Genomic DNA, 20,546 nt, shown 5'->3' with positions numbered 1-20,546 from the left:
TGGTGTGGTCATTCATCCATATGTTCACAGTACATTATGCCATCATCCCGCAGATAAAGCTGTTCTGCGGAAGGCAGCATGTAGATTTCCGTCTCTTCCAGTTAAACTGTTTTCAAATGCCCTAGGTTGGAATGTACCTAAGCAGTCACCTTGAGGAAAAAAAATTGTTCTTGAGATGTGTTGCTCACATCCCTTCCGAATCCCATGCACCCCCTCTCTGTCGCAATGCTACCAAGAAGAAACGGAGGGGGTGGAGGTTGGACAGAGCCTGATACAGGGTGCCATGCAGGCACCACCCTAGGAGCCTCCACAGCTGACCTGACAGGTACTGCCGGGGGAAATCCTTTTGATGTTCTTGTGTGCAGAATACACACCTATTGGAATGGAAGTTATTGCAGTCAAAAGTGCTCTGGTTCGACACTGAATTCTCTTAGTACAAAACTTGGTGACAAGATATCTGTTAACCACAAGCAGTTTATTGCCCGGACCTGCTTTTAGCAATAAATGCTTAACCCAAAAGCAAAAGCATGATGATAAAGCATCATGTTATGTGCCTTCAGCAAGCTGGGGACCCCAGTTAACTGTGTGTGAGTGGGAGTTTTCTAGTCTTCTGAGGCACTGGCGCTGTGGCCCATTGGTGAGATCCAAATTACATTGGTTTCTGTAGTGGTTCTGTACAGTTTTGCTGCCTCATTATACAGTTCTGTTAGGTCACTCATTATCACTTACAGCATTTCCTTGGCTGTCAGTTATTGATCTGTTATTGGTTCTATTACTTTTTGTTCTTTAACCCGGCTTACGTGTTTACCACATCTCATCGTACAAGATTGTTCTATGTCTGTGCCCTTCCTCTTATCTCTATCTACAAATTGTTCTGCTACAATGCCACTGCTTATCTTGTTTGGTAGTTTTTCCATGAGGCTTGTTCCTGGCTCATTAGACATGAGGCGGCGGTGGTATGTGCCTCATCACCCCTAAGCTTTCACACACAAAGTTCTTCCGCAGTTAACCACTACTGACATGAGCAACGTATCTTAAAAGAACAGTTACAAAAGGTACATGACTGGTTTTATTTCACTTCGCCTCATAGAAGTAAGGTACTGCACTATCTATCATGAAAACTGCACCAAAAAATAAAACTCTGTAAAACTTGAGCATCTGTAAGTCCATTCAGTCCTGTTTCTTGGTCAGGCACTTGCTCAAATGAATAAGTTCATTTACATTTACGGGAGATATTTCTAACCCCTTCCAATTTATGATGTTACCTGAAAATGAGAACTGGAATTCATGTGTCATGGTTATAATTGGTTGCCACAAGAAATCTATGTGCCAGGTTTACACTATTAAATATCCCTTAATGCTTTGACCACCATTATGGAGGCTATACCTCCATACTGATGATAGGTTTTGTTTGATGATAAGATGACAATGAAGTTGAGTGGGTGTGAATTGCTTCCTCTGAGTCAGATGCTAGCAACAGAAAGTTTTATGTTTTGGGTTTAATTTCCAGTTTGGCTTGTGCTCTTAAGTCTTTTGACAGCATGTTCCACTCCTGGCATATGTCAGATTTATGGAAGGCACTTTAGAATCCTAAACCTTGGTTTGAAAGCTGTAGGTTTTTTTTTTCTGGAAATCTACCATTTGGCATCTTCATTTTGTTAGATTTGCAGTGAAAGTGTTTTGAAAGTGAACAATGTGCTGGGTTACCATCCAAGACTGCTATAATAAATTATTAGTGTAATTTTGTTATTCTAAAATAAATTTTTGATTCTTCTAAATATGTGATTATTCCCTGTGTTTTGTAATAGTAAAATTCTTGAAAATGTAGAGTACCATGAACTATTTTGAAGGTTGGTTTGTTAATTCAATTTCTGGGAAACACTTCATCACGGTGAAGTAGGCAACATGTAAGAGGAGTTAATATTACAAGTGGGGGAGTAAAACTGTTAAAGTCTTGTGATTAAAACTAATGACTGCATAGTGATCAGGAGGCTGAAACATCATTTGTGAATGATGGCTTGCTATTGGGAAGAATTCAGTGGCATTCTGGTTAAAATTCTGGGCCTGCATGCTATTATATTTGAAGATCTAATTCCAGGAATGGTATCAGTAGTAATTCATAAGTCAAATATTTCCTAATGAGAAGGTATGTTCAAACACTCTTTAAAAAACAAACAAAAAAACCTATGTGATTCAGGCTTTGGGTCAATTGAGAGAGTTTTACTGGAATCCAGTCTCTATGCCAAAATATGTATCTGAGCATGCTGCTACTAATTTTTTTCTTATGTGTATCTTATGTCGCATTTTCATTGTTGTAGTAAGCTTTCTAAAAGGGATATATGCAGAAATACCCATATGGATTTAGATTTCAGATAGAAGAGAAAAATTGAAGTGCCAGAAGCAAAGGAATGCCAGACAATGATAGAAAGTGACATTTTCTGGAGATCTTAGAACCTTGCATAATTAATATACATGATGATTTTACTCTGAATTGAGGATGAATTCTTAAATTTCTAAATTATTTGCCCAAAAAACGGATGCCTTGGGTGGCTAACTTCGGACAAGTTCTCCTGGAGAAGATTGGCAATGCATTTTTGCAAATTTAATTAGTTCTAGACATGACTATAGTTATGATTTTTCTGGTGAATTTGAGGTTTATTTGTTATAACTGAGCTTTATGTTTTAGTATTTTATTTTGTATATCTGTGAAGGGTTTTGAGTGTGAAAGAGAAATGATTAAAAGGCAAAACAGTTTGGCTACATCTACACTAGCCCAAAACTTCGAAATGGCCATGCAAATGGCCATTTCAAAGTTCACCAATGAAGCGCTGAAATACATATTCAGCGCCTCATTACCATGCTGGCAGCCGTGGCACTTTGAAATTGTTGCGGCTTGCCACCACACGGCTCGTCCAGACGGGGCTCCTTTTTTAAAGGACCCTGGCAACTTTGAAATCCCCTTATTCCTATCTGCGTGGCCATTTCAAAGTTTTGGGCTAGGGTGGACATGGCCTTTGTGGAGTGGATTGTCTTTTTGCTTTTTTCCCACAACACTTAGCACAAAGGCTCCTGGTCAATGACCAGGTCTGTTTGATGCTATGATGCTATAAATAATTAATGATAATTCAATATCTGAAATATTGAGACTTTCAAATGTGCTGACCTGGTTTCTTTTTTTCACCTTCTAGTTGGGTAGAAAACTTCGGCCAGGAAGGACTGGGATTATTGTTGGATGTTTTAGAAACACTGGTTGAAACTAAACCGTAAGTACACTTTATTTAAACCTTGAATTTTATGTGATGTGTATAATAAACTAACTTGTAATTACTACTTTAAAATGTTTGTCTGTTCAGTCAGGGCAGAGTTGTGAAGAGGAGTCAGCATAAGGTCGTACAGTGTCTGAAGGCCTTTATGAATAATAAGGTATGAAATATATTGTTACTGAATAATTGAGTGTATTCATAAGGTAGGCTATGCTACATTATGATTCAGATGTTTAACTTGAAGTGACTTGATTTACTTCAATGGTTTTCAAATATTATACCTGAAATATAACTACTGTTATGTTTCAGCCCCTTATGTTCAGATCTGTTTATGTATATGGTTTGCACTGTACCCAAATAATTTTATCCAAGTTAAAATTTGTGAATCTTGACAATTAAACTTAGTCACTATATTCAATATTTACTATTGCTTAAATGACTGGTTTAATGTGGGAAATGTTATTTCAATACACAGCTTAGATTTTTATTTTAACATTTTGTTGGAATGGGAGAATTCTTTGTAATTGAAAGTGTTTATTTTAATAGTGCATGCCCCCTTTCTTTTTCATTGTTCAGTGTGAAACTTTGTATCTGAACATGGTATTTTAGTTAATAGTTCTCCGGTTTGAGTTGTAGACTGATGGTGAAGCTCAATAATTTCAAGACTTCATTTAATTTCTTGAAAATTGTGCATGATTTCAGAGTTTAAATACACATCTTCATCACCTTTAGTGGTTTTATTATAAAATATAATTTCCACAAATTTTGTTGAAGAAACAGTGCAATTAACCCAAGAGACTGATATTTAGCTACAGAAATATTAATGGTCCTTTAAACATAGTCATAATTCAAACTTGTAAAAAAAAATTGAGGTTTTATTTTTGCATTGCTGCATCATTAGCCATCAGCTCTTCTTTCTTCTGCTTAGTATAAGTGTTCCCTTTACACAGTGCTAGGACCAGCTCTTTCAACTTCTTAGTAATGATACTTCACATTGGCAGCATTTGCTTTTTGTGATGCCTTCTGCATTTCTGTCAAATGTCTGTTCATTTTTCTTTCTCAGGTATACTAAACACTCCTAACATACCACAGAACTCTGGGCACTTTATTTTTCTATCTTGATACTACTAATCCTTGTGGTTTCGCCTGTCACCTAATGGTTGCCTTTATATTGCAGCTGTAATCTCTCATTTACTGACCACTGATATTGTCCTTTGAGGTGCAGGAAGAAAGAGAAATCACAAGAGATTCATTTTGGCTTGCTCATGACTTTTTATTAATCTTGAGCTCATTTGGGACCTGCCCAGCCAAAATTTGTGCATTGCAGATTATCTTCCTTTAATCTCTTGACTCTATTAGAGGTCTGGAATCTACCTCTGATCTCAGCCCATTGCTGGGACCCCATGACCTTCCACTCATCTAAGTGTTGAACAGATATGTGTGGGCAGAGGGGTTATGTCCTTGCTATACCAAACAGGATGCCAAACCCTGTTCCCCAGTTAATTTAGCAGATACTTCTCCAGGTTCTCTTCCAATTCCCTTTTTAAATAAAGGAATCAGACATCTTTGCAACAGATATGGCCATTTTTTGCACTTTGGGAGCGCCTACTATCATTGTGGGTCACGGATTTTATGTGATTATAAAAGTCCTAAAGAGAGGGAAAGTAATAACAGTTCCTCTGGGAATTAGGAGTGGAGTCACTGCAAATTCCACCATGAGTTGGCATCATCACTGGTCAGAGTGATACCACCACATACAGAGATTTGCATCTATTGATTCAGACATCATTATTCAAAGATCAACAGGCACAGAAAGGACTTTGGATAAACAGACTGTCTGAGGGCCTTAATTCTGACACTGTAAATGGACATTTTCTGTCCAGTGGGGTCCCCTAATCCTTCCTGTAAAGGGCCGGAAGGATTTTGATCTAATGATATCCCATGAGCCTGATGGATGATCTCTGATAAACTTATAACACGCACAGAGGAACTGTTATTAACATTTTGTTTTCTCTGTAATCTTTTTATTTAAGGATATTGCCCTAGCTAAAAAAAAAAAAAAAAAAAAGGGCATGGTAACTTCTGCTAGGAATTATGGATGTTCACAGCATTTGAAGAACAAAACAGAGATGCTGGCCTGTTCAGTCAGTTGTGACTCCAGGAGATGTGTGAGTGTAGGCAGGCAGCTGTGTTGCATGAAAAAAAATCCATTCAGGGAAGCAAGACAGACCTCGGTCTCTAACCGAGAGACGGGATGGCTGAGGAGCCTAGAGCAGGTGCTGGTGGATTTCAGAAGGGGAACACAGAGCTGTTGTCCTGAACGGTGATAATCCTATGAATTAATACCACACTGTACTGGGTGGCACTTGAATTATCATGGTTGGGTTTTCACATAGTTAACAATTTCTTCCTGGAAATGGGCCAAAAATATGTTCAGTCCTTGGTTAGAGAGGGTAGCCCATCTTCACTGAAATACTCAGATAATGAATATGACATTTCATGGTGTGTAATAACTGATCCTTGCTTCTTGTATACAAACTTAGTTACTGCCCAGTCCACAGGTGTTTCAGCTGTATCAACCCATGAAGCCCTGGGGTCTTCCCAGCATAGCTTCCCCTTCAGCATTTATTAAAAAAATAAAAAAGAGAGATATTATTGGTTACTAATATCTGTGTTTATAATGACCTTTTAGAGTTTTTAGATCAGTTTCACAGAAGAGTTGGTGAGCTTTAGAGGTGCAAAAAACCCTTTGTGAATTAGTCTGTAGGTTGCAGTCCAATATCAGAGTGATCCACGTTAATGGAAATGGAGACCTCAGTCTTCATACTCAGATTTCCCCTGATCAGGTGTAAGAAGATGTGAGATAAAAGCATCAGGGCCTACCAGTATTTCAGATCCCTAGCATGCTATTGTCAAGTCTTTTCAGCAGGTATTCTGTGGGCGAAGAATGGTGTTTTTAAGTATCCTATTTTCAGAGTATCACTGATAATTTGCTAAAAGGGTTAACATAAGGCAATTGACTATATCTTGCTATTTAATGGTAGTTTATTTAGGTCTTGAAAGAGAATTGAAGACTGATATAATTAGAGTGACAGTTTGTTCAAATGTTAAGATCTCCTTTTGATTTCTGAATTAAGAGAATACAATGCTACACAAAAGTGTTTGATTACATGGCTAACTGCAACAATATATCTGTAAACATTCCCCCTCCCTCCCCACTTCATTACATAACAATATGTCACCAAAGGTTGAATCTGGGTCCTTTAAATTACTTAACCTTTCCTGGTCCTGTGTCACAGAGTTCTTTAGGCCTTGTAGATTGGGAGAAGCTTTTAATAGTTTCCTGACTTAAATGCCACCCTAAGGCAGTGGTTTCCCAACCTTTTTAGTAACATGGCACACTTCCATAAGACACAGTTCCATGGCAAACCCAGGTCTCTCAGCTGAAATTAATTGCTCGTAGAGATCACCTTTACTTAAATTTACAATGTATATAGTTTTACTGAAGAGGTTTGCAACATAATAGTGCATACAGCAAACTAAACAGGGATCAAATGCATTAATGTTTGAAAATTGCCACAGACTATGCCATCTTCAGCAGCAAGCACAGACAGATTTTGAAAATCCGCTCAGTTCCAGGCTATTGATGTTGAGTAATGGAGTAACTGCTGAAAATTTCAGCAGGTTACTTGGTTACTTATCAGGTGGGGCGGGGGTTGTGGCTTAAGAGAGCTGTCTTCCCTCCTCACAGGCCATTGGAGCTGGTATGCAGTATTTAAACTGTGTTCCAACTCCAACAGTTTCTTATTCTTTTTCCTTCCTCCCTCATCATGGCAGGGAGAGGGGACAGGCTCCCGGCAGTGTATTTTGAGCCAGGAAGCAGTGTTTCGGCGTTAGCATTTCCCTTTGTGGTGGCTGTGCAAAGAGCCACTGTAGGTGGAAATGGAGCAACCCTGCGCCAGCTAGGACTCAGGCAGCCTTGCTGCCTGACCCCTTACATGGTGTGGGTTCAGCACTTTCCCCATGTGATGGCTCTGCAAAGAAGTAATAGGTAGCAAGTGGAACTTGATGATGTTTCATGATATGCTTGGACAGGCCTCACTGCACACTGGTCGAAAACTCCTGCCATAAGGGTCCAGATAACCTGGTATTCTGATACAAATGGATAAATCTAAATCTTTTCTCAAGTGTAGTAGTTCACTTTTTTGGTTTGTATTTAATTTTTGTTGATTTCAGTTCAATTCTCAAGTTTGTTAGAATTCAAAATTAATCTGATCTTCAATCTAAATCACGTTTCCCTAGTTTACTCATGCTGCTGTGTGATTCTCTGATACCTTACAAAAATTAAGATCCACCACTAAACCAGTATTCCTGTAAATGAAGGAAACTAGGTTGGTTTTGTATGATTTGGTTTTGACAAATCCATGTTGTCTTTATGTCAACCTATCAATGTCTAGGTGCTTACAAGTTGCCTAGTAACATATTGCAGGGTTTTTTCAGGTGTCAGAGTGAGACAAACTGGTCCAGAATGACCTGGGTTGTCTTTATTCTCATTGTCAAAGAAAGGTATTGTTTATGCCCTTCTCCAGTCTTCTGGGATGTCACCTACCATTCAGGAGCTCTCAAAGATGTTAATGCTTCTGGGATTGTTTTTGTTAGTTCTTTAAGTACCCTGTGTTGAAATTTGCCAGGCTTTGCCACCTTGAAAACATATAATTTGTCTAACTCTTCTCTCACCTGTTCTTTCCCCATTGTGGCTTGTATTCTTTTCCTGCTTGTTAATATTGATTGTGTTTAACCATCTGGTCACAACTGGTTTTTTGTTGCTGAAAAGTAGGCATAACAAGTTCTTGTTTTTCTTAGTATTGTTGATGAGCTCTTCCTCCCAAGTAAGTAATGGACCTTTTACCTTTTTTGGTCTGTTTCCTGCTTCTAATGTATTCCAGAATTTCTTATTGTCTGAAGTCTTTTGCTAGATTCTATTTGTTTCTTGCCTTTGCCTTTCTGATTTTGCCCCTCTATGCTTGCTATATTATTTTTTTTAGTTAATTTGTCCAAGTTTCAGTCTTTTGTAGGATTCCTTTTTCAGTTTTCAAGTTATTCTAGGGGAGGGGTCAGCAACCTGCTGCTCCGGAGCTGCGTGCGGCTCTTTAAGGAGGGAGTTGTGGCTCTGGGCACTGCTGCCACTGATTCCTCTTCTGGCTCCCTGCCCTTCCGCCGTTGAAATAATGGAAGTAAATTTAATAGGTTTAATGGCTGACAGGGCATTTGTTAGGATCCAGCCATTAAACCCATTAAATTTAGTTCTGTTATTTCAGTGGTGGTAGATCAAGGAGCTGCACTCACTGCAGGTGGGGGAAGTGCTAAACCCACAGGAGAGCCAGTGGGGTTGTGGGGAGGGTGGCTCAGTCTGCCCCTGATGGAGCCACGCAGCTCTGCTGAGAAGGAGGCAGTGGCCATGGAGGAGCAGCAGCAGAAGTGCACGAAGCTGAAGGAGCTCACTGGCTGAGGCAGGTTAATCCTTGGGAAGGTGTGAGGTGGGTTTGGGGCTCAGAGGGGTTAAGCCTTGGGGGGCGGGGAAGGAAGGGGTGGATTGTGGGCCAAGTGGGGTAGAGACTGGGAATGGGGAGCCATAGAGAGTTGATGCAGACCTGGTTCCTTCCTGCTTAAGAGGCTGTCCCCAGGTGCAGCATTTTCCTTGTCCTCATCTGCTCTCCAGTCCAGGGGTGAAAGTAACTTTAAACTTTGTAACTGGTACAAATCATTGTGGGTGAATGGTTTTTAAAATAGGGGTTATAGTAAATGTGGTTTGATGTATTAAGGACTGTCTAGTATTCACATGCATTGCTGCTCTTGAAATACTGATTTTTGTAACTGAATTTGGAAAAAATGGCTCTTCTCACTATTTTCTTTGCAGACCCCTTATCTAGGGGTTGCGAGCATTACTTTGCATGGGGTACAACCTGTAGGATCTCTTGACTGTCTTTACATCTACGTAGGAAGATGAACTCTTAAGATTGTCAAATGGTCTTTTAGGAAATAATGTTGTCCTTTTATCGTTAGGATGTTCACAAACAGTATTCCTAATGAAATTGTGCTTTGAGCCTTTTAAATATTTCATAATCTTTTCAGTTACTTTTAGCCATGAAAACTGCATGGAAATGCCCAAATTCTCTATTTTGTAATTAATAAACTCTTGGGAAGTGCACCACTATATTGTAATGATGGTTCATGTTGCTACACATTTGCACCATCTTGCAAGGACTCAAACTGATAATCAGTAAATTATCTATGCACCAAATGACAAGATTTACTCGAATGTTGGGTGCTGCATTCATTGCTTTTCAGAAAATCCTTAGATGCTTAACGTCTCAAGGCTAAGTGATAAAATTAAATCTCCAATTAAAAAACTTAAAATGCCCGGCAGTTTTGTGATAGATGGTTGTTAGAGTGCCACTATGGTTGTTACTATGCCACCCTATGGATAAATGTTCTCTGTGGGAAACACACCCAGCTGTGTGTGTGTGTTTTTTCTGCTCATATGGTTTAATTTAAATTATTCTGTTCAGCCTTATTTTTCTTTTATTACTGAAAATGAAAAAGTTTAAGAGAAACATAACATTGAGGACGAGACAGTTAAATAGCGTTCTGGTAATGATATTTAGAATTTTTTAGAGTTTTGCTTAAAATGGTAATAATTTTGTTAGAATTAATTATTCTTTGGATTTTGTGTATTACATTGGTGGTGGTAGTCTTGTCTGTGTTTTTCAGGTTGCAATCATTAACTTGATATCCAAGAGACTTGGAGCAAAACATTTCATCTGTCTTACATTGATAGCCATGATTCTTGCAGAGGAACGGAAAACTTCTTATTATGCAGTCCAGCTTCAGCATTTGTATTTTAAAATGCAGAAGCTGCAGATTCAAAATGCTGTTTGATTAATATATGGAATTTGTCAGTACCATTCATATTTGCCATTTCTTAAGTTGCAGTTTTATGTGTAAGTTTTTTTTGTTTTTGTTTTTTTTTGTATTAAATAAAACCTTCTTCATTATCTATTTTTCTTTAGTATGGGTTGGAAAGAATAATGGGAGAAGAAAGGAGTCTTTCATTGCTGGCCAGAGCAATAGATCCTAGACAGACTAACATGATGACTGATGTTGTTAAACTTCTGTCTGCGATATGCATTGTTGGAGAGGAAAATATGTAAGTATTGTTTTTAAGTTAACAGTGTTTTATGCTCTTTCAGAACTTCTAATTGTATGTATGTATGTATGTATGTATGTATGTATGTATGTATGTATGTATGTATGTATGTATGTACGTAGACATCAGTTTAACAAGTTAACTACTTAAATCTCCATTTTTAGAAAATTTTGATTTCAAATGTACTGTAAATAAATGTTTGTTACTACCACTTTGTTAGATATAACAAACTTCTTGTTGTTTTTCCACATGTGGGAAATGTGGAAGAGTGTTGAAATGTTTGTTCTTGAAAACTAAAGGACCAATGCCTTGCTTTTTAATCTGCTGGCTATAGGCACATATTTCTTTAAACAAATAGGTTCATGCACTACCTGTTATAGTTCTGTGTTAAAAATAGGGTTAGGATATATGTTCACAAGACATTTCTAATTTAATTTAAACATTTGACAATTAAGGGATTTATTAGTAGTAGTAATATTTACCATACTGGAGGAGGAGGAGGAGGAGGAGGAAGTGGTTCTGGTAGATGGAAAAAACTCAACAATATCTGATCATCCCCCTGCATTGTGGTAGTTTTTTATTACTTTGTAATAGCTAAATTAAGGTAAAAGTTTGTTACTAACAAAAGTATAATTTTTAATACAAAATTACAATTTATATTGAATAGCCCGACTTCAAGGAATTTTTGCCTATGCTCAACAGGTAAAAAACAAAAAGGAGGTGTCTATGAGGATTATTACTTTTTCCATCCCATAAACTGAACTTACTTCTTTTTTCCTGTAGACTTGAAAAAATTTTGGAAGCTGTAACAGCAGTAGCAGAAGAAAAGAACATTGCCAGATTCTCTCCCATTGTAGAAGGCCTCCAGGATAAATCAGTCCAGCTGCAAGTATGTATTTCTTTTATGATGAAAACTTTTATATTTAAATTAAAAATGAAATATGTACCTTCAGTTAGGCTGTTTTCATTAGAATGAAATGGAAGCTATACAGATCATGTTTTGAAATACATTTTATGTAATTTAAGGAATGTAGATTATTGCTGATGCAATTTTTAGACCTAAACCATCTTGTCCTGCATGAATCTTAACTACTTCAGTGGGTCATGACTGAGGATGCCAAATTCAGAACAAACTACTGAAAAATAGGGAGTATCGCCTGGTAATTATTCTACCATCAGCTATATCAAGCTGCAGGCTGAACCTCTCTTGTTCCGCTCCCATGGGACTGGACCGTTGCCAGGCGAGAGAATTTGCCAGATGACAGGAGGTCAGTATTTTCTAGCAGATTACCAACACTTCTGGTGCTTACTGGGTTCTTAGAAGACATGTAGGGGTAAATTACAGCTACATAACACAGAAAACTAAGAGGCTGGAAACAAACTTTATGGGACCACGGGAAACTTGGCCACATCTATGATAAATGTTCATCCAGTGTGGCAGGGCCAGGGTGGAGAGCCCCTCAGAGGGAGCCCAAATAAACAGAAGGGCCTGCAGGACAATGACAGGCAGCTGGATGGGAGATGGCTCAGCCTAATTGGGGCCAGGTGGCCCCAATGACTGGGCTAATAAGAAGCCTTTAAAAATCCTTCACAGTGGGAAGGGTGGAGAGAGAGTGTGAGAGGCGAGAGTAGGGAGGCACGGAGACCAGAAGTAGTGAGAAAAAGCAGGGTGTAAAGGAGCAGAAGAAAGGAGCAGGAGCACCAGGAACTGCAGAGGGAGAGTGGGGAGCTACAGAAGATCAAGAGGGACTTGTTACAGCTGCAGCCTGGAGAAGGTACTGGGGGAATTGTTTGGGGAAGTGACCCAGGGAGAAGAGCTGCTGCACCAAGGACTAAGGGAATCAGCCCTTCCCACCAGCAGTTGCATAGGGTCCCTGGGCCAGAACCCAGCAACTGGGCCCTTGAGTGGGCCCAGTGGACTGAATAGAAGCCAGAGGCCCAGGAACAGGACTGACTTTGTCACACCAGCTAACTAAAATCATGCTGAATTAGGGAGTTTGCCGGCTGAGAGAGTTCTGGATTGGAGAGGTTCAACCTGTAATAACAAAAGTAAACTTCTGTTTTACCATACCAGTTAACAAAAGTTCAAACAAGTAGTTTCCTCAGGCATTATGGCACTTAATTCACCTTCCAGACACTAGACTTTGTGAAGAGTGACTACAATAAACTCTTTCATACCCAGCAGCCCAGGGACTGGGAGATTGTCAGATACTCAAATATTCTTGATAACAGAGAGCTGTACTTAGCAATGCACAACACCAAAGAAAAACAAGATCAGATATTAAGAAACACACAAAAATGTATGCAGAGTACTTTATTGACCAACAGCAGTGGTACTGTACTCTGTAAACTTACACTGTATTTGCTGTGTTTATTTGTATTTACTTTCACTACACTGTACTTATGGAAAAAGTAACCAATATTTACTTATGGTATAATGCCAGTTATTTGACAGTTCTGGATAACAATGCTGAATATGAAAGAGTTTACTTAACAATGCTAGCCGTAAAAAAAAACCCCCAAAAGTTACAGAAACATCCACAAAGAAACCTACAACTACGTAAGTCTTGGGAGGAGTTAGTAATCTGCTCAGATTGATTATGAAGTGTGGTAGGGAAAGCTGAAAGGCAGCAGTCCCTCTGATGACTCTTCTCTCACCCAGCACAGCCACCCAGTTCGGTATGTGGAATGTTCGGACCATGTATCAAGCGGGGAAGGTAGCATAGATTGCAGCAGAGATGAAACAGTAGAAGCTTGCCCTTTTGGGCTTATTTGAGACAAGATGGACACAATCGGGGCAGCTACATCGAGCAACAGATGAAACCCTCATCTATTCAGGACATGAAGAAGAAGGTGCATCACACACAGAAGATGTAGGCTTGATGTTATCAAGAGAGGCATCTGAGGCTTTAATGGAGTGGACAGCAGTATTCTCATGCATCATAACAGGCAGAGTCTACACCAAAGTGCAAAAGGTACTAACTGTGCAATGTTATGCACCAACCAATGAAGCACCTGAGGAATGTAAAACAGACTTTTATGAGAAACTACAAAGTGTGGTGAACCAGAAAGCAAAGAAGTATGTGTTGATTTTGATATGCTCTTCTGGCAAGCTTTATCCCAAAAGATGTTACCGTTGAACAAATTTGGGAACACACCAAAACAGCCTGGAAAAAACTCCCAATAAAACATTGGGAAAGAGGACAAGGTGTCAAAAAGAATGGATCACAGCAGAAATTCTGAGAAGAGTGACAGAACGAAAGGACAGAAAAGCAGCAAACAACAACAAAACAAGAGCAGCCAAGGCAGAAGCTTAGAGACTGTGTATTCAGAAGCCAAAAAAGAAGTTAAATAGTCTATAAAATGGGACAAAAAGAACTTTGTGGAAGACCTTGTACAGCAAGCAGAACAAGCTGCAAGACAGAGAAACTTTAAAGAACTCTGTAACATTACATGAAAGCTAGCTGGGTCATGGCATACAGTGGATCAGCCAGGACAGGTTAAGGAGCACATGCTAATGAGCCCAAGTGAGTAGCTCAGTAGTTGGAAGGAACACTTTGAAGAGCTACTGAACTTCTCTGCCCACATGGAACTTCCTGAGTTACTGCCTGCAAATATACTGCTGCAAATTAACAGCAGTAGACCTACAAAAGAAGAAATCAGAAAAGCCATTGCCCCTTGAAACAGCCGAAACGCACCTGTTTCAGACAACATCTCTGCAGAAGCAATTAAGACAGGTAGTGAGACATCAATCAACATGTTGTATAATCTATTTGATAAAATCTGGGACAGTGAAGAGATCCTACAATACTGGAAACATATGTACTTTATCAAGTTTCCAAAGGAAGGCAACCTGAAGGAATGCAAGAACTGGAGTGATATCACATTACTGTCTTTTCCAGGAAAAGCGTTCAATAGGATTCTCTTGGAGAGAACGTAGACGGAAAGTAATGGACAGCTTAGGGAAGATCAGGCCAGCTTCCAAAGCAAGAGATCTTTTACTGACCAAATAGCAACTCTTAGAGTGATCATAGAACAGTCACTGGAGTGGAACTCACCTCTGTAAATAACCTTTATAGACTGCTTTTGACAGCCTTGATAAAAATTCAAACAAGTAGTCTCCTTAGGCATTATGCCACCATGGAATCCAATCCAAAATTTTTAACTTGATTTGTTCAACGTACGAACACTTGACATGCCAAGTTGTTCTCAATGATATCTTGACCAAATCCTTCAGCATACTGTCGGGAATGTGACAAGGGTGCCTATTGTCACCTTTCCTTTTCTTGCTCACAATGACTGGATTATGAACAGGACAACAGAGGTCCGTCAACGAGGCATTCAGTGGACACTTTTCAAACAACTAGAGGGCACTGATTTTGCTGTTGTCACTTTCCTTTCACACTAACATGAAAGCATGAAAGAAAAGGTCACAACACTAGACAAAACTGCCTCAGTGACTGAGCACTAACAGGGGAAAGACCAAGAGAAAGAGGATCAATCCGTCCAATAGCACCACCATCACAGTGGGAGAGGTGGCTTGGAAGATGTGGATCAATTTACCTACTTGATGAGTAGTATGTGTATTGATAGAGGAACAGATAAGGCTATCAGTGCCATAATAGGTAAAGCAACAGCTATATTCAAGACTCTCCGTCCCATATGGAATTCACAAATAATATCTGCGAAGATGAAACTGTGGATCTTCAACACAAATGCGAAGAGTGTGCTCTTGTATGGATGCGAGACCTGGCGTACAAAAAAGTCTTCAAATCACAAGCTACAGGCATTCATAAACAGATGTATGGAGATACATCCTTCATATGAAATGGGAAGACTACATCACAAATGAGGAGCTTTGGAACAGAGAAGGACAAGAACCAACTGACATTGAAATCAAGAGAAGAAAGTGGGGCTGACTAGGCCACATTCTCAGTCTGGGTTATAAGAATCTGCTATGTCCCTAAGAAAATTTTTCTAGTGGCTCATTAACTCAATGCTAAAAATTTTCACCGTTGCTATTCTTCGATATGTCTAACTTCAGCTCCTGTACTTTTTATCTCAGTGTCACATTGTCTTGAACAGCATAGACCGCCCAAACTAGTGGTGCATGTCATCTCTTGGCCAGAAGCAGATGAGAAACTCTGATTTATTTCTTTAATATGATTATCTAAGGGTTTGGTGTCTGGAAGCTTTCCTAAATTTTCAATCTTTAAATTCCTCAATTAATGCTGGATGTATACCTTCAAAGCAACAAGATTGATATTACCCTGGCAGTTTGTTCCTTGCTTCTGCCTCCTGAAATAATGGCCTCAATCTTTTATGGGGAAAGTCTCAGCTAACTAAACCAATTTCTTCCCTGGTTTCAAGCAGACAGTAGAACAGGTGCTGAACCATATAATGAGAGTGAGAATATAAAACAGTGTATTGTGATGCTTCTTTGCCTTACATTGTCTTTTAATTTTATCACTCATGTCATTCAGTCCATCACTAAGTTTTATCGAGCTGTCCTGGATGCTTGAGCCTTGAAGAATTCAGTTTGGGTTTATGAGTTATCTTTAAGATATCTCTTGGGATTACGTAAATCAAAAGGCTACGATAAGCATTTCAGACTTAAAATATTATGCTTATTTCATGGAAGTCGAACTTTGCACCTATTGAATTCTTTAAAGTAATTTTTTTCTTTCTCACCAGTGTTAGTACCGGAAGTAATACAAGAAGTCATATTGGTTTACATTACTAATGCTACAGATAAGACACTTTCATTTAAATCCTGTAAAATGGTTAGAATTCATCTTGCACAAACCTTGAAAGTCATAGTTATTGAAGAACTTCTACATGCTGGTTCTAGATGTTTTTAAAGCTTTAGTCCTTATTTGCAGTGGGAATTAGCACAAGAGGATTTAGGTGCCTACTAGCTAAATTCAGAACCGTGGTAACTTCACAAAATCAGTATTCATGAATGTACCAGACATGACACAAGCTATTTTCCAAAGGTGGAGGATAGTCTAGACCCGCAGCACGCATGTAAAGAGCCAAAGAGAGAAGGGGGCCAAGGAAAAGAAGCATGAGCTTTTTTACATATTCTCTTCAAAACTGTATGGGAAAAGGGCTTCTCTGCAGAAAATCACCATTGAGAGAGCTGCTTTTTCTAGGAAGTTTCTGAAAGATTACAACTTGTCTTACTCTGATTTGCTGACAGGGTGAACCAGATTCCACTGGCATTTGATCTAAAACCCCCATGATGAGACTCACTGGTCTCTTGCAATCTGTACTTTCATGTATTTATTATGAACAAATTAGCCTTTCAGTTGAAGCTCCATGTTGGTATTTAACTTTAAATATCTTTAGAAGTGGTCACGATGCATTCAGCTACTTCTGTCCATCTGGAGCAGAATCAGGACTCTTCCTATCCATCCACTGAAGTTTGGGGCCACAGCTGATCGCTGTTCCCTGCTCCACATCCAACAGTTCCCTATAGTTGAGGAATGAGACTTTATACACCCTCTTTGGGAATGGAGTGAGGAAAGTCTGGCTTGATTTCACCTACCACTCTGCCAAGGACACGCTTAGTGTTAATACATTTGTGCGGTGGATATTTTGGGAGGAACCCATTGGTCCAACAAGTGGCATAGCAAGCTTTTTGAGGAATCTGGGCAGAAATAGATGAACCATGGTTTCTGGCATGAGTTAAAAATCCTGAAAGCTGTTGGTCCTTTTAGTGCTTGCATGTATGTTTTATATCCTGTTCATTTGGATTGTATGCTTGAGGAAGTGTACTCTAATTTGTTTGTACAAATTCTCGGTAACACGACGGTGTATTGACCCTGAATCAGGACTTTGCTGTCAAATAAAAGGCAGATTTAGAAAAAAATTGTGCTGATGGTAAGAGTGCTTAAGGTAATGGTGCTTCATGTATTTACCCAGCTTTAGTAATTTTATATTTAATATCATAGATCTGTAGGACACAAGTGACCATAGCAATCATGTAATTTGACTTTCTGTGTGACAAACGCCATACAAATTCTCCAAAATAATACCTTTTGCACGAGAATGTATTTTAAAAAAATATCCAGGATTATTCTGAAAGTTGGAGGTTTCCCTCATGCATAGTTAGAGAAGCGGAAAGTAGTGTTCCTCTGGTGGTAGGCTGAGGTCCCAGCTCTGAAACTGGGCCAGGCTGCACCTTCATGAAGCGATCCACCTGGTTCCTTACAATGAGGAGCAATAGTAAAGTGGTTCTATTTGGTTTTTATTTTGTTAGTTCTGTTTTTATTGTTAGTTGAGGACTGGGGTGAATAACACACTGTCCCATGCTGTATCTCAGCCACACACAAGGTGCATTTGTGTGTATAGTAAACCCTTGAAATGCGTGACTTTGAGTTGCACCTAAGTCACATTAACACAAGTTAAGCACAAGTCAAAGCTGCTCTGTGGCTGTCTGCCCACTAGGCTTCCCCAGCTGGGGGAAGCCAGGTGGGCAGACAGCTGTCGCGGGGCGGAAGCCACTCTGGGAGCCAGGAAACTAACCAGCCCTGGGCTGGCAGGAGCCAGGACACTGACTACCCCACCAGGGCTGGTCAGTTTCCTGCCTCCCTCCAGCGGTGGGTTCTCATGCCTCTTCCCCCATTTGCAGGAACCAGGAAACTGACTAGCGCACAGCTGGTCAGTTTCCAGGGTCCCACTAGTGGCAGGGAGATGGGAACCATGTGGCAGCCTGATTGCCAGTGCAGGGGAGCTGGGAACCAGGCTGATGCTTGATTCCCAGCTCCCTTCCTACCATGCTTGTGGGACCTGGGAAACTGACCAGCTCATGGCTGGTCAGTTTCCCAGTTTCTGCAAGTGACAGGGAGACAGGAACCAAGTGGCAACCTGGTTCCCAGCTCCCCTGTGTTGGTGGGACACAGGAAACTGACCAGCCATGTTCCAGTCAGTTTCCTGGCTCCCACAAGTGGCAGGGGGCGGGGAACCAGGCTGCTGCCTGGTTCCCACTCCATGCCACTCTGGGGGCCAGGAAACTGGCCAGCCCTGGTGGGCTGGTTAGTTGCCTAGCTCCTGCAAGCCCAGAGGACCTGGGATCCAGACTGGTTCACATTTCCACTGACTTGCTTGAAATTTGAGTTATGGGGAGTTGCGATGAACACAACCTGCGTGTAACTCAGGGGTCTACTGTAATATTAAGGAACCACCACTGTCCAACAGCTGTGCTTTGCTTCGCAACTCACTCTGTTGCTTTGAGTTATGTGCAGGCGTGTGTGTGACAATCACACCTTTGTTGTTCTGCTCTTCACATTCTAAAGAGACAGTTTTGGAGTCTGTAGTTTACTCATTTTCAATTAACTTGTTTTATTTAGCAAACTGTCAGTATAACACATGCATACTTTATCTGTAGCATCTAATTTATCTATGGGACTGTTGGAAAGCTTGTTTGCTCCAGTGACCCTGAGATCTGTGGCAGTGGAAGTTTTAATTCCTGAAAGAGTCAATCAAATCTGACATATGGAAGCATAGGGAACAGATTAAAAAGTAGTCTACCCGTCTTCTAAGTTTTGGGGTTGAACAATTGGCAAATAACTTACCCTACTGTAAGAATTATTTTGCAGAAATGCAACAAGGTAGTTAATTCATTAAACAGAATAACTGCTGTTGATTTGTGGGTTAAGGTTACAGCATATTTATTTATTTATTTATTTATTTATTTATTTTCCAGTGATGTGTGTTAGGATCCATTCACATACCCTGTGCATTCACTGCACTCACCTGTATTGAGGCTATTAATCTGAAACTATAGCCAGAACAGATAAGAGAAACTATGAAAAAGCTTCATGTGAAATTGTTCTGTGAATATGAAACCCACATAACAGTAATAGAAAACCAAATTAACTTTTTTACTGTTTTCATGGTACTTTCCAAAAAAACCAAAATTGCATAAGTGTGGGGAAGTCTGCTTTCCTTCCAAGACCACTTCTTTCACATCATAAATTAAACACAGCAGCACAGACAGCTTGAATAGATGAGTGAATAACTCAGTTTAAAGAAATGGCTATGTGCGTACACAAGAAACAAAAAAAGTGAAGTTAAATAAGTTTAAAAGCATGTTTTTTCTCAAACTCTCTTCAAAGTCCTTCATCCCTCCTCAGAGTGGTCTAAGGTACAAAAATCTCCATAGCAGTGTCCACCTCTCTCTGTCTAGTCATGGTTTGACATTTTCCAGTAGGCTTCTTTTATTCTCTTCTGCCATGCTCAGGAGAGGACCATGAGAAGCCATTGTTTTTTCATTCTGGTAAGTGACAGCGTCTCCAAATTTCCTGTGGAGAGGCCTGTCTATTTGTTATAGTTCCTGTTGCACTGAAGAGGTGTTCTGCATAGATGCTTGATGGTGGGCAGGACTGCCTGTTGTTATAATGCTGGAGACATACTTCACTGTTTGCTAGTAGGTATCTGAGTCAGTGAGCATCAACATTTTATCGGAAGACTATATATTGTACCACCCGATCCTCTGCAGCATCAGAAGACTCTTCTTCCTGGTGGGAAGAGACAATGTGGACCATTTCAACCATCCTGTACAAAAGGGGTGATGACATTTTGCTCTCTCCTCCACTAGTACGTATTCTGGTGCTGCTCTCCTGCTGCAACAACTGCTGTAGTGTTGCTTCGTGGTCATGGTGGTATCTTGAAGGACCACAGGCAATGATTTCAGACAGCATTTCTAGAACCTGTTTTTGAGTCTGGAATCTGTTTGCTTCATTGCTCTCTCCTGAAATGCGCTTGGAGTCGCATGCTGGTATAAAGAATCCTGCCATCCCAGAGCTCCCTCGAGTTCTTGTTACCACCTGTGATGTTGGCTGAAACTACCTTGTTCTTGCAATTTGTGAAGTACAATCTCAATTGAAGTTTTCACCTTTTTATTGTATGTAGGTATCTCTTGTTTTTAGCAGATAGGCATCTGTTATTGGATAGGTTAGCTGAAATCTGCTTTGCTCAGTGTCTGTCTGGTACCAGCCATACCTCAATTTTTGGTCTTTAAGTCTTGTTTGCGATTCCTGTATCAGCTGAGTAAAGTGCCTGTGGGAAGC

At 39.9% G+C, this 20,546-nt stretch overlaps 1 protein-coding gene across 1 annotated transcript in view; it reads left to right on the top strand.

Moving 5' to 3' along the window:
- DIAPH3 (diaphanous related formin 3) overlaps window positions 1–20,546 on the top strand; it is a 492,901-nt gene that overhangs the window by 85,540 nt on the left and 386,815 nt on the right. Inside the window, exons 6-9 of the mRNA XM_074982855.1 lie at window positions 3,189–3,263; window positions 3,354–3,423; window positions 10,334–10,470; window positions 11,254–11,359. Coding sequence (XP_074838956.1) covers window positions 3,189–3,263; window positions 3,354–3,423; window positions 10,334–10,470; window positions 11,254–11,359 — 388 coding nt within the window. The remainder of the gene's footprint in view (window positions 1–3,188; window positions 3,264–3,353; window positions 3,424–10,333; window positions 10,471–11,253; window positions 11,360–20,546) is intronic.

Source organism: Carettochelys insculpta, chromosome 1 (genome assembly GCF_033958435.1).
Source record: "Carettochelys insculpta isolate YL-2023 chromosome 1, ASM3395843v1, whole genome shotgun sequence".
Taxonomy (NCBI): Eukaryota; Metazoa; Chordata; order Testudines; family Carettochelyidae; genus Carettochelys; species Carettochelys insculpta.
Note: the sequence above shows the minus strand (reverse complement) of the source record. Positions and strands in the feature narration are given on the sequence as shown.